This window comes from Chenopodium quinoa, unplaced genomic scaffold (assembly GCF_001683475.1).
Source record: "Chenopodium quinoa cultivar QQ74 unplaced genomic scaffold, ASM168347v1, whole genome shotgun sequence".
Taxonomy (NCBI): Eukaryota; Viridiplantae; Streptophyta; class Magnoliopsida; order Caryophyllales; family Amaranthaceae; genus Chenopodium; species Chenopodium quinoa.
The window spans coordinates 4,942,791-4,954,723 of NW_018743175.1; the positions used below are offsets into that span (position 1 = coordinate 4,942,791).

The 11,933-nt window shown below is 33.2% G+C and overlaps 2 protein-coding genes across 2 annotated transcripts; one reads left to right on the forward strand and one right to left on the reverse strand.

The window, feature by feature from the left end:
* Positions 1-4,024: 4,024 nt before the first annotated feature.
* Positions 4,025-9,189, forward strand: LOC110732672 (metal transporter Nramp5-like). The gene is made up of 11 exons (XM_021912642.1): positions 4,025-4,279; positions 5,136-5,214; positions 5,571-5,611; positions 6,002-6,080; positions 6,313-6,527; positions 6,764-6,945; positions 7,172-7,241; positions 7,338-7,619; positions 7,932-8,063; positions 8,303-8,398; positions 8,527-9,189. Exons 1-11 carry the CDS (start codon positions 4,115-4,117, stop codon positions 8,791-8,793), a joined length of 1,608 nt encoding a protein of 535 aa, XP_021768334.1. The 5' UTR covers positions 4,025-4,114; the 3' UTR covers positions 8,794-9,189.
* A 189-nt stretch (positions 9,190-9,378) lies between these two features.
* On the reverse strand, positions 9,379-11,291 carry LOC110732201 (protein NUCLEAR FUSION DEFECTIVE 4-like). Its single transcript, XM_021912121.1, has 2 exons — positions 10,372-11,291; positions 9,379-10,311 (listed from the first exon to the last, which is right to left on the reverse strand). The coding sequence occupies exons 1-2, from the start codon at positions 11,289-11,291 to the stop codon at positions 9,477-9,479; spliced, it is 1,755 nt and encodes a 584-aa protein (XP_021767813.1). The 3' UTR covers positions 9,379-9,476.
* Between the last annotated feature and the right edge of the window lie 642 nt (positions 11,292-11,933).

Genomic DNA, 11,933 nt, shown 5'->3' on the forward strand with positions numbered 1-11,933 from the left:
GACACACTGCCATAACAAACAAAAGCATAAATACTTAGTATATGGCACTCCAAACGTTACTCGTATGTTGTTTGTCATGTAAGTGATCAATGAAACGTTAAATGGTAAATGTTATAGATATGCTGGCTAGGCGATGTTAGCTTAGTTAGCCAAATAGATAGGTTTGAAAATAGAATCGAATGTTTATGTTAGTTATTAATTATTATGTAAGTGATCAATGTAACATTAAATTGTTACATATAAATGAACAAACAATGTTAAGTTCTCCGTATTATATATGCGTGTGTAATAGTTTTGCTTGATATAAGAGAAATTTTAGTTGTAATAGTTATAAACAATTAAGCATGTCTAAATATATATATATATATATATATATATATATATATATATATATAAAATAAAAATTAATAAAATAAGATAAAATTATGAACCGTACCTATAAATAATTAATAGTCTTTGTGATGAGTTGTTATTATTATGTAGATTGATGAATCATATTTATATAGAGCTTATAGGCACGTTTATACTAAGTTTATAGTTGCTTTTTAGGTCTTTTTGTCGTTTTTTAGGTCGCAAATGCATAAGTTATTTGTTTTGTACTCTATTACGCTCCGTTTGTGTTTTTCTTAATGTTTCAGGTGAATTCATAATCATATCATTAATATTTGAACGCTTTCGAAGTGTTTGGAGTTGATTAGGATGATATTTAGATGGAAGCCGATGGATTAAATTTATTAATCAAAGATCCCATTCTTGTAGACGTCGATTTTGATTAGTGAGTACATGAGGAATGAAAATAGCATCCACAAGGATCGTTATACACTTGTCGGAATTGAATTTGAGTTTAAAACGAAGTTAAACAATGATGAACGATATGTCAAAACAGACCTTTGCTCACTCTTTTGATCATAACTTGAGTTCTACATATCGGATCGCAATGACTCAAATTAGGTTGGAAACTAGACTTGAAGAGATTTCCAAAAATAGGTCACACGCCTCAATACAATCCCTAGAACAGGAGTTACAGCCCCTGAAAGACGACCCTGCGAACCAGCGAACCACCAGCGCCCAAAGCTCGGCACTCCCAGCCACGAGCGAGCTTCTGCTTGGCCCGCTGGATATCCAGCGGCCGCTGGTTTGGGCGTCCACAGCAGCAGCTCGTGATGGGCCTCATCTCACCTTCGCAAGCTTCGTCGACTACGATTTTACATGTCGCCTTAGTCGACCAATCATAATATGACTTATGTAATTGCTATTTTTCTGATTTTATTTTATTTATTTATCTTTAGATTAGTTTTAGGATAATATAAATACTCCAAGGGATTTTATTTTTCTCTTATGCCTTTTTTTACCTTTTATTATTTTACGTTCGTTGGTTTTCTCTTAACCCTAGTTTCTCATGGCATCTCCATGGATTCTTCCGTGGATGATTCTTGGGTTTATTATTTCAATTCATTGAGGTATTTTATTTCTAGTTCTTGCTTTTAATTATGTTTTATTCCTTAAATCTAGTTTTTATTATTTATTTCATATTTGAGTTGTTTAATTTCTAGGGTTTGGGAATCCATGTTTATATAATGAATCTTGATTGATGTTATTAATATTTTGATTATTGATTTATCTAATTGATAGTGTTTAATTGTTAATCTTGCAACCTGATCAATTATTTGATTAATTATTCTTAATAAGAGTTTGAATCGAAATATCTTACTTTTAGAGGCTTACCTACAATTAGCAATTATGAGTATGTTAGCGACCGAACTACATATGTTGAATTGAGAGCGTTAAGACCCGACCGTAAGCTTAGTAATTGCTCTAGATAATTGATTGATTGAATTGTTATTGATATTTGATAGATTTAGAACTATAAACATGGTGAACCATAACCCTAGGTCTTTTTATTATTTTATTCTTATTTTAATTTAGACTTTATTTTTATCCAAATTTCGTGACATAATTTAGTTTCTCCATACCTTGAAAGCTAGATTGAATACCATCTCCCTGTTAATTCAACCCTACTTACCCTACGACATTGTTAGTTGATTTTGTTAGGAAGTTATTTTTGAAAGGTGTATGACAACCTATCAATGATTAGTACGTATTCTGTTGCTATTGAGATAGTAAGATGTATCATGTTTGTTGATATGTGATAGGCCATTAGAAATAAACAATAAGTATTGCTGAAATTCGATGACTTCGAACTTTTGACATTGAGATGATTAAATTTTTTTTGACGTACTTACTCCAAGTATTGTACAAAATTGATTGGTGATTCTTAACGTGCGTGATCATTCATTCTTTTATATGAAGATATGGAAAGGTGAAAGTGTCCCCATCAAACTTAAACTCTTCAGCAGGTCCATGCTTGATAGTAGAATGAGATCGAAGGTAAGGGAATCCCTCTACTTTCAAGACATTGTAGTTTGTAAAGCTTGAAATTGTGAGATCCCCACCAAATTGCTCCACCAAACTTACTTAATTGGTTAAGCATATGTTACTTAATTAGTTACTATATAGTAATTATTTAAAAAGGAAGTTCATTCTTTTTAATAATCTACTCCCATCCAGTATATATGCGTAGAGGCCATCTATCTTCAGTGATAGTATTATCGTCCACCCATCTCTTCTCTACCAAACAAGCTAAGTATACTCCGTCCATCCCATAATATATTGTCTATTCATTTTAAAAAGGTAATCAAGATGTGTAATTGACCATCAATACATTTAAATTCGCAATAAAAGGTTGATACTATATAAACACGCATTAGCTAGGACGTCCTAATAATGATCTCTCATCACATGAGTGTAATATTTTACCCTTCCAATGATTTTCTTCAAATAAGCAAAGGTTTTAACATAATTGCAAATAAATAATAAAATTAAAATTTGAAATATAAAACAATCAAATAAATAATAATAAAAATTTAATAAGATGAGCCTGCCTTCTAGATATGTCAAATGTGGTTGGTTACTTGCTTGACGTTTCACAAGTCATAACCAGCCAATAGGTTGCCGTTATTTCAGTTGAATATTGGTTAACTAAGGTCATGGCTCATGCCTCATGGAGTTAAAACGAATATAAAATAATAATCAATTTTTTTTTTTTTTTTGACAACAGCAATCAATCAATTATCAATTATCATACGTTGGTCATGAAATCAGTAGGGATAAAGCACATCACTTAACAAACCTTATTATTATTAATTAGTAGCCCCTTTTCCTGGCCTTAATAATAATAATAATAATAATAATAATAATAATACATGTCGATTTTGATGTAGTAAAGATAATAATAATATTCCATAATAATTTTAATGTGTTGATTTTTCCACCAAATTCACAAATTAATAATTATCTTTCAAAAAGTCAACAAGTAAACAAATACTAATAATATAATGTTAAATATGAATTTGGGTTGCACCAGTTAGATTGAAGTAAAGAGAGTCTACTTCACAAGTCTAATTGTCTAAGCTAAAGGAAATTTTGCGTTGAAATTTATGCCTAAAAGGAAAAACTCTCAGAGTATGAACACATTTCTCTTCTTTTATCAATAGTTCTCACGTACATGTTACTTTTCTTGAGATATATCAAAACTTTAAAACTCCCCTCTTATGTGAAATGATGATTGAAAAAATTATAAATGTTACCTTTAGATAAAACTCACAGATTATGTAAGCTTCTTTTTTTTTTTTTTTTTTTTTTGAAAACAATGTAAACTTCTATTTAGATAAAGTATAAAACTATATTATTACTAATTATATTAATTAGGTAGAAAATCTCATAATGTGACACTTATAAAATGACAAGTAAAAAAAAATAAACATTGATATTTTTAGGTGGACTACATAGTGTGGAATCATGCCTCTTTCTTATTATACGTCAGTTAGCTTATCAAAGCACAAATGACTAACAAAATAACATATTTTTTTATAAGAGTTTATCAGCAATAATTTGCTAATTAATACTACAACTAACATTAATATATAGTTTATAAATGGTGAAGGTGTTATTTACTGATTTACCATATATATAAAGCTCCATTCTTCAACCTTAAATATAAGTATAAAACATCAAATATCATAAGAAAAATACAAAAAAAAATATATATATATAAATGGCAACTCTTGAGAAAGAAGGAAGAAAGTCTGGTGTTTTAGGTGGTAGCAATCGAATAGTTGCCATTGCAACGTCTCCTAATAATAATGTTGATTTAGTTCTTGATAATGGTCCGCCTTCGCTCTCTCCAAGCAAACACTTTGATGAAGCTCCAACTAATAAGGTCATAATTTTTTTTTTTTTTTCCGTTCTTTTATTTAATTTTTCTCTCTATTTTCATCATTATTAGGAAGTATTTTCTTTTTTTTTTAACTAGTTTTCGTTATTACAAAGTATTCTTTTTCAAAATAAGGCCTTGTTTGATTCACGTATCAAAGCAAAGCTATCAGTTTGTTTGCAAAAGTTTAGTTTGTATGTTAAGTTTATAAGTTGTGTTAAATAAAAAATAAAAAAAAAAAAAAAAAAAAAAAAAACCTTAATCCAATAAGCCAAACCCTTGTATCAGACTAGCTCTTGTCGGTTTAATATAGAGAAGTCATTAGTAACAAGTGAGGTAGAAACTTATAGGTTACAAGTCAAAATTTCATAAGTTGATATCCATGTAGAATTTATATGAAATTAGGAAAGAAATCTCAAAATTAAGTGTGTTCACATGAGGTCTCAAATATTAGAGATATTAAGAGATATCATATCTCTTGACATCTTGGTTATTATGGCATTGTATATTATTAGCAAAATAATAATATAAAACATCATAATAACAAAAATAATTTTTTTTGACACCGTAATAACAATAACAATCAAGGTATCAAGACTTCAAGAGATGTGTGACATCTCTTAAAATCTCTAACATCAAAGCCACAAAGTGATCTTCAAGTTATATGTTGATCGAACCACATTTGAATAATGGCGTAAGCTTTAAATTTTTATTTTCAGAAGCCTAACCACTAATTTTTAAACTATAAACTTATTATATATTTATTAAATTCAACTTTCTCTTGAATAAACTAGTACTTAGTTCTTTGTATACAAAGAAACTAAATTAAATTGCTAATTAATTCGTTGATAAATTGTTATAGGAACCTGGGTGGAAAAAGTTCTTATCATTTGTTGGTCCTGGCTTCCTGGTTTCCTTGGCTTATCTTGATCCTGGCAATAGTAAGTTTCTCTTTCCCTCAACTACTCACAAATCAACGGTTAAGATTTAACTTATTGATAAAGTCAACCGTAGTCAAAGATAGTCAGCCATAGCAGATAACTATGCTAGAATTTTTAAGAATTTCTTATATGTTTCTTTGTTTCTTTTGATTATCTACGAACTATGTAATATTGAATACGACACATACAATAATCAATTAAGTTGTAAGAAGTAGATATGTCAAATTAAAGCAATAAACCAAATAATTATTATAAACACATACGTAGGATGAAGTATATATAATACTTAGGAGTTATTATATTTAGTTGAATTTGTCTTCTTACATAATTTCATTTGATATAATGCTATGTACCAGTGGAAACCGACTTGCAAGCAGGAGCTAATCATCGATTCTCGGTAAGTACTCTATCATTTTGCTATTATTACATTTATTTTTTGACAGCTGATAATATTACATTACACGGAATAATCACTTTTGGTTCATGTAGCTAACCCTACTTATGGGATTAAGACTTTAATTGATTGATAATATTACATTATGTATTAACACCCATCATAAAAAAAAAATTAAAAAAAAAATTAAATAAATAAATAAATATATGAAGTACTTTGTATTATATTTGTACGTATATATATGAGATTAGTCGTGGGTGACTTGACATGTCTCACTTAAGGCCAACTATGTACGAAGTGCTCGTTAATGGCACTAATTTTTTATTTTAACTTGTATGTATAACGGGACAGCTTGAAAGGAAGAAGTACTAATATGATGGTCTCATTTTTCAGCTTCTATGGGTGATTCTTATTGGATTGATTTTTGCTTTGATTATCCAATCTCTAGCAGCAAATCTTGGTGTGACCACTGGTAAGCCCCAAATCCTTAATCGTAAAACTATAAATACGCATATTCTTGTCTATTTGCACACACGTTACAAGCATATGAGCAAAGAATGAAATAGTCTGGTACACTTGGCACAAGGTACAACTGGTTGTACGACTTGTACCTAAAAAATTACCCCGATATTATATCTTATCAAACATTAATATGCATTGTATATAAGTATGTCACGATAAATGATACCCTTTTTTTTTTCCAGGTAAACACTTGGCTGAGCATTGCAAAGCAGAGTACCCTGTAGTAGTGAAGTATTGCTTATGGATGCTAGCAGAAGTAGCAGTAATAGCAGCCGATATACCGGAAGTCATTGGCACCGCCTTCGCATTGAACATCCTCTTTCATATTCCTGTTTGGGCTGGTGTTCTTCTCACTGGTTTAAGCACTCTCCTACTCCTTGGACTTCAAAAATATGGGGTAATCCAACATCTATGACATAGCTAGTTCGGAATATATTTGTACCCTTTCTAAAACGTACAAAGTATATATAACTGGTTTATGATTAATGTGCGGACATAGAAGGTTGAGACAATGTGACAGCTTTTTTTATTTATAAATTTGTGGGGGTATGTACATTAACAAAAATCATGGAAAAAAAAAAAAAAAAGTCTTATGTTGTGGTTCTTTTTCTATTTTTTTTGGTGGTGTTATAGATAAGGAAGTTGGAATTGTTGATAGCAATATTAGTGCTTATAATGGGAGCTTGCTTCTTTGGAGAGATGGGTTATGTGAAGCCGCCAATAAAAGATGTGGTTGAGGGCATGTTTATTCCTAAGCTTCAAGGCCAGGACGCCACTGCTGATTCCATCGCGCTGCTAGGTGCTCTTGTTATGCCGTAAGTTTCTATACAATTTTACAAACTCTATCATTAAGCTCTCACTTGATTCATAAGAAAGTAACCATTGCGCATAAAAGATTGTACTGGTAAGAGTATAAAACTTTTTCTTGGGTCTCAGTAAACGGGGCCCAAGGATAGGTTTTATACTCTTATCAAAACTGTTTAATCCATGCGTGGTAAAATCCGTGATGTTAACAATTATCCATTACTTGACTCTTGACAGGCACAACTTGTTTCTACATTCAGCCCTTGTGTTATCCAGAAAAGTAACCATGTCTACGAAAGGCATTAACGTATGTAACGAATAAAACAAGCTATTGATCTAATCTCTAATATATGATTATTATTACCATTAAGTTTACTAATATGTTATACTTATTATTTTGCAGCAAGCATGTAGATACTTCTTATTAGAGAGTGGTTTTGCTTTATTTATCGCGTTTTGGATCAACGTAGCCATTATATCAGTATCTGGCACAGTTTGTTCAAGCAACAATCTCACACAACTAGAGGCACAACAATGCAGTGGCTTAACCCTTAACAATGCTTCAATCCTCCTTCAAAATGTCTTAGGCCGAAAAACTGCCGCGATTTTCTATGGCATTGCTCTCTTTGCTTCGGGACAAAGCTCTACCATCACTGGGACTTATGCTGGCCAATATATTATGCAGGTATAATATCTTTTTATGTGATAATAATTCGAATAACATTAACTTAATGTAACCAATTGTCTCTAAAATGGTCCCTATTTTGCGCGGAGCAATTAAGGGATCAAATGTACACAACTTTATCTGTACGATATAGAGGAGATGTTTTCAATTGACTCACCAACATCTATATGCTCAACTTCATAATAATAAAAAGTGCAAGGAATTTAATGGATTGTGTTATAAGTACACCATGTTTTATTAATTTTATTTAATTTGAACAACTAATGGAGAATATTACAACAATCTTGACGCTTCATATATTTTGTGTTTTAGGGATTTTTGGACCTTAAAATGAAATCATGGTTAAGGAATTTAGTTACTCGATTGGTGGCTATTACGCCAAGCCTAATAGTTTCTATCATCGGAGGATCAGCAGGAGCTGGGAAACTCATTATTATTGCCTCGGTGAGTGTATTTTTTTTTTACTTAGCTTGCTAGATGTACACAATACAATACAGTTGATTGAATTTGTTAGAGAACCAATTCAATCAAAACCTTAACCTAATGGTTGAAACCCATGATTGGTTTATGTACTCTATCAGAATTTATTCTTCTATATAACATACGTATCACGTATGTACATACATATGTATGTATCTTCTTGAATTTTCATAACTACTAATATAATGAGTATAATTTTGTAGATGATATTATCATTTGAGCTTCCATTTGCTTTGATTCCACTCCTCAAGTTTAGCAGTAGTTCTACCAAGATGGGACCTCACAAGAACTCCAATGTTGTAAGTTAACTTCAATTCACAAACACTATCTTGAGATTCTCGACACCCTAATCTAAAACACGTAGTATTTCACTATTTCATCATAGAATTGGTTTAGGTGTGACTAATAATAGTTTTAACTTTGGCAGATTATTGTCATCTCATGGATTTTGGGACTCGGAATAATTGGCATCAACATCTATTACTTGATCACGGCCTTCATTGGGTGGTTGCTACACAATAACTTACCTAAAGTGGGTAACGTGTTCATGGGAATCGTCGTGTTTCCATTGATTGCTATCTATATCTTATCGGTCATCTATCTCATGGTAAGAAAAGATCGGGTTGAAACTTTTATCGACCCTACAAATGTTGTTCAGAAAGAGGACGATCTAGCTAATGTCTCGCTACCATAGTTTGCAACTTATATATGGCTTTGAAAATGTCTATGTTTGAATTGTGTAACGTAACGCAAATGTATGTAGCAAATTTCTTGACGTGCTAATTTTACTGGTAAGATCTTTGAGAAATGCTAAGCGGGGAAATTAAGTGTCACCTTGACGTGATGGAAGTTATCGATTCGAGCCTAATCATCCCCAAGCTATGTCCTCCAAATTCATGCGTATGATAAGCATGCTATCATTTGTTCTCTAATAGAAATGAACCCTAAAAAACAAATGGAATATTGCTTGCATGTTTTTACTTATACTTGTATTACTTAGAGTAGGTTTCTTGATGACCTATAAGAGTTGAAACCTTCGTATTTTCATGAATTATCTGAGATAATAATACTTATCATCAATGTTTGAGAAGTTCTCAATGGTCTCTTTTCCGCAAAGTATTATCATATTCTACGAATAACATATACAAATAATGCAAGCAAATGGGTTCTATCTTTAATAAACACCTCAAATTAAATGATATCTGTAAATATATACTAACTAGTTTAGTTGGTTAAAGTTTTAAACAGTAGCACTCAGCACCCGAAATCAAATCAAGGACCGTACAATTACTATATTTATCCAATCGATACACAAATATACGAAGTATATTATAGCAAGTATACAAACAAATGAAAAATCAACTACAGTAAAATAAATTAATTGATCTCTTCTTCCTTCCTGCCAGAACCCACTCTTAATGTCACATTATTCTCATCTTCTTGGAACTTCTTGTAAATATCCCCCTTGTAAAACTTCCTTGTTCTAGCAACAAGAATCAAAGACACAAGGGCGGTGAAGAACGTAGCTGCCGCAATTATAATGTAGGCCAACTGGTAGCACTTGACTCCTCTGCACTTCAACTCCTCCCCATGCTTCCTCGTTGGCTCTAACACCTTGAGTTGTCTCAATCCCTCCTTGTCATACAAATGCCCCGCGACTCTCACACTAAAAATGTACGACCCTAATGGACCAGCCAATGAGCCGTAATTGTACAACGTAGCATAGTGCTTGAGCCCAAAGAGCTCAGATATGATAGAGTAGAGGTAGGTCACCTCAGCACCAAAGCAAAATGCCATGACAACCGATGCTATATAGAGGCCATATGGCGCGTTGAAGGCTATGAGAAGATGAGCAATGCACGAGGTAAAGAGGATGACAGTGAGACAAGCAGGCCTAGGCCACTTGTATTTTAACAAGTGCTCCGAGATGAGTCCTCCTAACACACGCCCTAAATATTGCCATATACCAATTAAGGACACAAAAGTGCTAAGGGTTTTTTTAGGGTACCCTAATGATGTACCAATTTGGCCTAAATTGTCTATTGTGGTTAGGTTCCCTCCTATGCCACACATTGTAGCAAGGAACAATATCATCATTTCGATACTAAACGTGGCCTGTAAGATGGTGTGGTCTTCCCCCAGAACCGGAGGGCTAAATACATCTTGGAAACATGACACTTTTTTTGTATGGTCTACATCGCTATTACTATTACTATTACTATTACTATTACTAGCGGATTGATTCGTTGATGGAGATTTATCGTTACCAGGCGTGACTTTTACCTCAGATAGAGTATTGGAGGGAGCTCGAGTATTACTATTCATTTCGAGCATAGCTTTTGAAGAATTATATAACTCTTCTCTAAAGACTAGGGAGATAGGGAGTACGAGGAGAAGCATGATGACAACACAACTCATACCATAACCTGTTTTGCTGAACTCGACTTGTTTTTGCACTATGATCATAACCAAGATGAACCCCGCGAGGGCTAGAGAGATGTAAAGGATGCCATTAAAAAATTTCTTCTCTCTTTTGATTTGTCTATGACCAGCAAACTTAAGGACTCGAACACTAAATGCAAAGAGCAACAAAATTAGTGCGGGTAGCCAAGCGATGAGTAAGATCACCCCATCAGCTGTGGTATCATTACCGTAAAGTGCATGGTATAATTGAGCCATAACAGCCCCACCTAAACCAATATATGACTTCAAAATCCCGATCACAACACCTCGATTCTCAGGGAAATTCTTGATACAAGGTACTATAGCGCCGGTGTTGGCAAACCCTAAGGAGTTAGCCCCAATAGTGATGTATAGACACATTAGCCAAACCGGAGGGCGGAAGATCTTGTGAGTGACCGATAGCCAGATCATGAAGTAGCCAAAAAAGTTAACCACGGCACCAAGTGAGAGGATCACCCATGGTGGGGCCACCTCCATGATGAGACCGGTGTGGACACTAACATTAGCACCAAGGTCTTTGAAGAAACTAAGGAGATTAAGGGTGGCTTGATCATACCCAAGTGTAGTTTTGATTTCACCCGAGTATAGACCAAATATATAGGAGGTACCAATGAAGGAGAGGATTATGATAGTTGTAAATGCCATGAAGAACCGCCCCGCTAGGAGCTGTAATGTGAAGCTTCTAGCCTTTTTACAACCGCCTTCAAAACGACTACTGCCAATGGCCATTTTTACTTGTGTGTGGGTGTGTGTTGAGAGAAATAAGTAGTGGTGTAATATTTCAAGTAGAAGCATTTACATTATATATTACAAGAGTAATTATCTAAAGATATGCACGAGCAAATTAGGACAGAAATAATTTTCTTTACCAAAAGTTATTGTGAACAGCCAGGTATTATATTTACATAGAGAAGATTACAGGATAAGATAATATCAAGGTGTATCTTTGATATCATCTTTATCATGTTCATATAAGATGGATAAGACATCTAAGTGTGGCCTGGCTAGTGGTTTGGTGAGGAAGGTTGCAACCTAATCTCCGGTTGAAACGTGACTCATAAGGTTCCTTGTATTCACTCACGAATAAAGTAAAATGCTGTAGCTAGATGTTTCATCGAGTGGAAGAATGGATTAGCACTTAGATAAATGGCACTAGGGTTGTCATAGTAAGTAACCATTGTATGAGTTAGTTTAACTTCCAACTCACTCACAAGATTATGAATCCACATGATTTCAGTGGTTCCAGTGAAAGACCTATACTCATCTTCGATTGAGGAACGAGCCAAGGACTTCTGTTTCTTTGAACACCAAGTAATCTTGTGACTGTAAACAACAGAGGTAAATTGTGTTTTCTGAAGTACAACCAAAGGC

Bases quoted from the DNA above. Each gene is read 5' to 3' on its own strand.
- LOC110732672 (XM_021912642.1), top strand. From the start codon at position 4,115: ATGGCAACTCTTGAGAAAGAAGGAAGAAAGTCTGGTGTTTTAGGTGGT. The intron at 5,612-6,001 runs GTAAGTACTCTA...CTCATTTTTCAG, and splicing joins GAGCTAATCATCGATTCTCG to CTTCTATGGGTGATTCTTAT. The intron at 8,064-8,302 runs GTGAGTGTATTT...ATAATTTTGTAG, and splicing joins AACTCATTATTATTGCCTCG to ATGATATTATCATTTGAGCT.
- LOC110732201 (XM_021912121.1), bottom strand. From the start codon at position 11,291: ATGGCCATTGGCAGTAGTCGTTTTGAAGGCGGTTGTAAAAAGGCTAGA. The intron at 10,312-10,371 runs GCCTGGTAACGA...TAATAGTAATAG, and splicing joins CTATCTGAGGTAAAAGTCAC to TAATAGTAATAGCGATGTAG.